General features: G+C 53.1%; 1 protein-coding gene across 1 annotated transcript; it reads right to left on the bottom strand.

Annotated features, from left to right (window-relative positions):
* Window positions 1-65: 65 nt before the first annotated feature.
* LOC116270372 lies at window positions 66-792 on the bottom strand. Its single transcript, XM_031655592.1, has one exon. The coding sequence runs from the start codon at window positions 603-605 to the stop codon at window positions 66-68; it is 540 nt and encodes a 179-aa protein (XP_031511452.1). The 5' UTR covers window positions 606-792.
* Between the last annotated feature and the right edge of the window lie 1,178 nt (window positions 793-1,970).

Here is a 1,970-nt window from a genome sequence, read left to right as displayed (position 1 = left end):
GGCTCAGCCCAGAGCCGGCCCCGCCCCGCCCCCGCCCGGGCCCCCCTCATTGCGCCGGGCGCCCATCAATCAGCCCCGCCGCTGCCAGTCCTCGGGCGGCTCCCCGCGTCGCTGCCATTGCAGCTCGGTGCCGGGGGCGCCAGCACCGGCCTCGCAACTCCCTCACCCGGCCGGGGAGGTAAACAAAGTGAAATATCCTTCCGCGGCCCGGGGTCCCGGGCGCAGCACGCTGGGTCTCGGCTGCGCGCCCCGCAACAGCAGCGGCTCCGAAGCCGTCCCCCCACAATCTGCTCCCGCAGCGCCGACTCCGTAGCTCGTTCATACTCCTGGCGCTTTTCCCCAGAAAGCCAGGCACGCTCTGAGCATTCGGCCCCCAGGCTAAGATGTGGCCCTGAACGAGGAGCTTTGTTTTGGAGGAATGTGCTTGCATCGGGATTGCTGCTTGGAGTTTCGAGAATTCGTTTCATGGTATCTCTCCGACATCCTCCTCTCCATTTAAAAGGAAATCCATTGCTTCCTTTTAGTTGGTGCCACCGCTTGCCCCCGATCCCCACACCTTGGGCTTGTATTTCTAATATTTTCAGCAGAAGAGGAACTGAAGGCATCTTTTGACTCAGGTCAAATTTAATCACGAACTCTTCCCTTCCCAAGGCATTGCCTGGAGGGCCTTGGAGGCCAAGCTAGACAAAACCTTGCACCCACACCTCCAGGGAGCGCTGTTGGGTCCCATCCAGGGTGCTGGGCATCCTGAGTCCTCTTGTGTTTGCCAGGTGAAGGCTGCAGTTCCTCCTCCCCCACCTCGCCACCACCACCCCCCTTCGCCACCCCCTCCTTCGCCACCCCCCGAATTATTCTTAACTTCCTTGGGAGATTCCAGTCCGCGGACTTGGACAGGAACACAGGAGGAAAGGGGCTTGAACTCAGGCAGAGGCTTCAAACGCCAGCCTTGATCTAAGATATCCTGGTGAATGAGAAGCAATCTAGTAGAGGACAAACTTAAAAAAAAAAAAAAAAAATCTCAAGGAACTGAGAAAGGGGAGTTGGAACGACTCCTAGAGCCCTCTGAGCTTTTGCATGCGTGTAGTATATTTTCCACTGGAGGAGGGGACTACATTATTTATTGCCCACTGTAGGACACTTTCAGTAAAAGAAGGGAGCTATTTATAATTATGTCCACTTGGGACAACAGTCACTCTAACGATCAGGAGTCCTGGGAATGTGGCCAGAGATGGAAAGGCCACTGACTATCAAGCTGCCACCCGGCAGCACAGAGTTAAAAGGAAAGTTAAGAAGTGGCCCCCGTGCCTTTCAGCCCATCTCACTATCATACTCTCCACAAACCTGCCTAGGATTCAATCCCAGATCCCAGGAGAATAGATTTATTTCCCTAGGCGATCACCAGGACCACTGGCCGAGCAGGGTCCCCTAATCCAGTCTTACCCCAGGAAGTCATGTGGCCTGTGTTAGGAAGCAACCTCTGCTGTTGAGTCAGAAAGAGAGGTGCCTAGCCTCCTCTATGCAGTGGCCAAAGAGCTTTGTAATAATTAGGGGTTGGGAGACCTTTATGCTAGCCCTGGCTGGGCCTCTGATTTCAAATGGAAATTGGGTGAAGACATTGTTTTTTCTCCCTAGGTCCCTGTTTCTTCATCTGTAAGATGAGAAGCACAGTACCCACCCTGCTCACCTCATGTGGTTGCTTTAGAATTATATTTTCAATTCCAGGAAATCTATGAAGGCTTACTATAAGCCGGGCTCTGTGCTGAGTGTTAGGGATCCAATATGAGTAAGATCTGGTCTCTGCCACCCCAGAGCGCAGGGTCTAGCCCCGCAGAAAGACTGGGAAACAAATAATTTCATTGTGTAACAATGTGGCAATTAGAATATCAAGGCCTCAAGGGAGTATGGAGGAAGGAATGACTTTTCCTGAACCTCAGGGAGTTTTCCCAGAAAATGTGATTTTTATTACCTTG

This window comes from Papio anubis, chromosome 14, assembly GCF_008728515.1.
Source record: "Papio anubis isolate 15944 chromosome 14, Panubis1.0, whole genome shotgun sequence".
Lineage (NCBI taxonomy): Eukaryota > Metazoa > Chordata > Mammalia > Primates > Cercopithecidae > Papio > Papio anubis.
The sequence above is the reverse complement of the archived record's forward strand: the minus strand, read 5'-3'. Positions and strand labels throughout refer to the sequence as shown.

Coding starts and splice junctions, on each gene's coding strand:
- LOC116270372 (XM_031655592.1), bottom strand. CDS start 605: ATGCCTTCAGTTCCTCTTCTGCTGAAAATATTAGAAATACAAGCCCAA.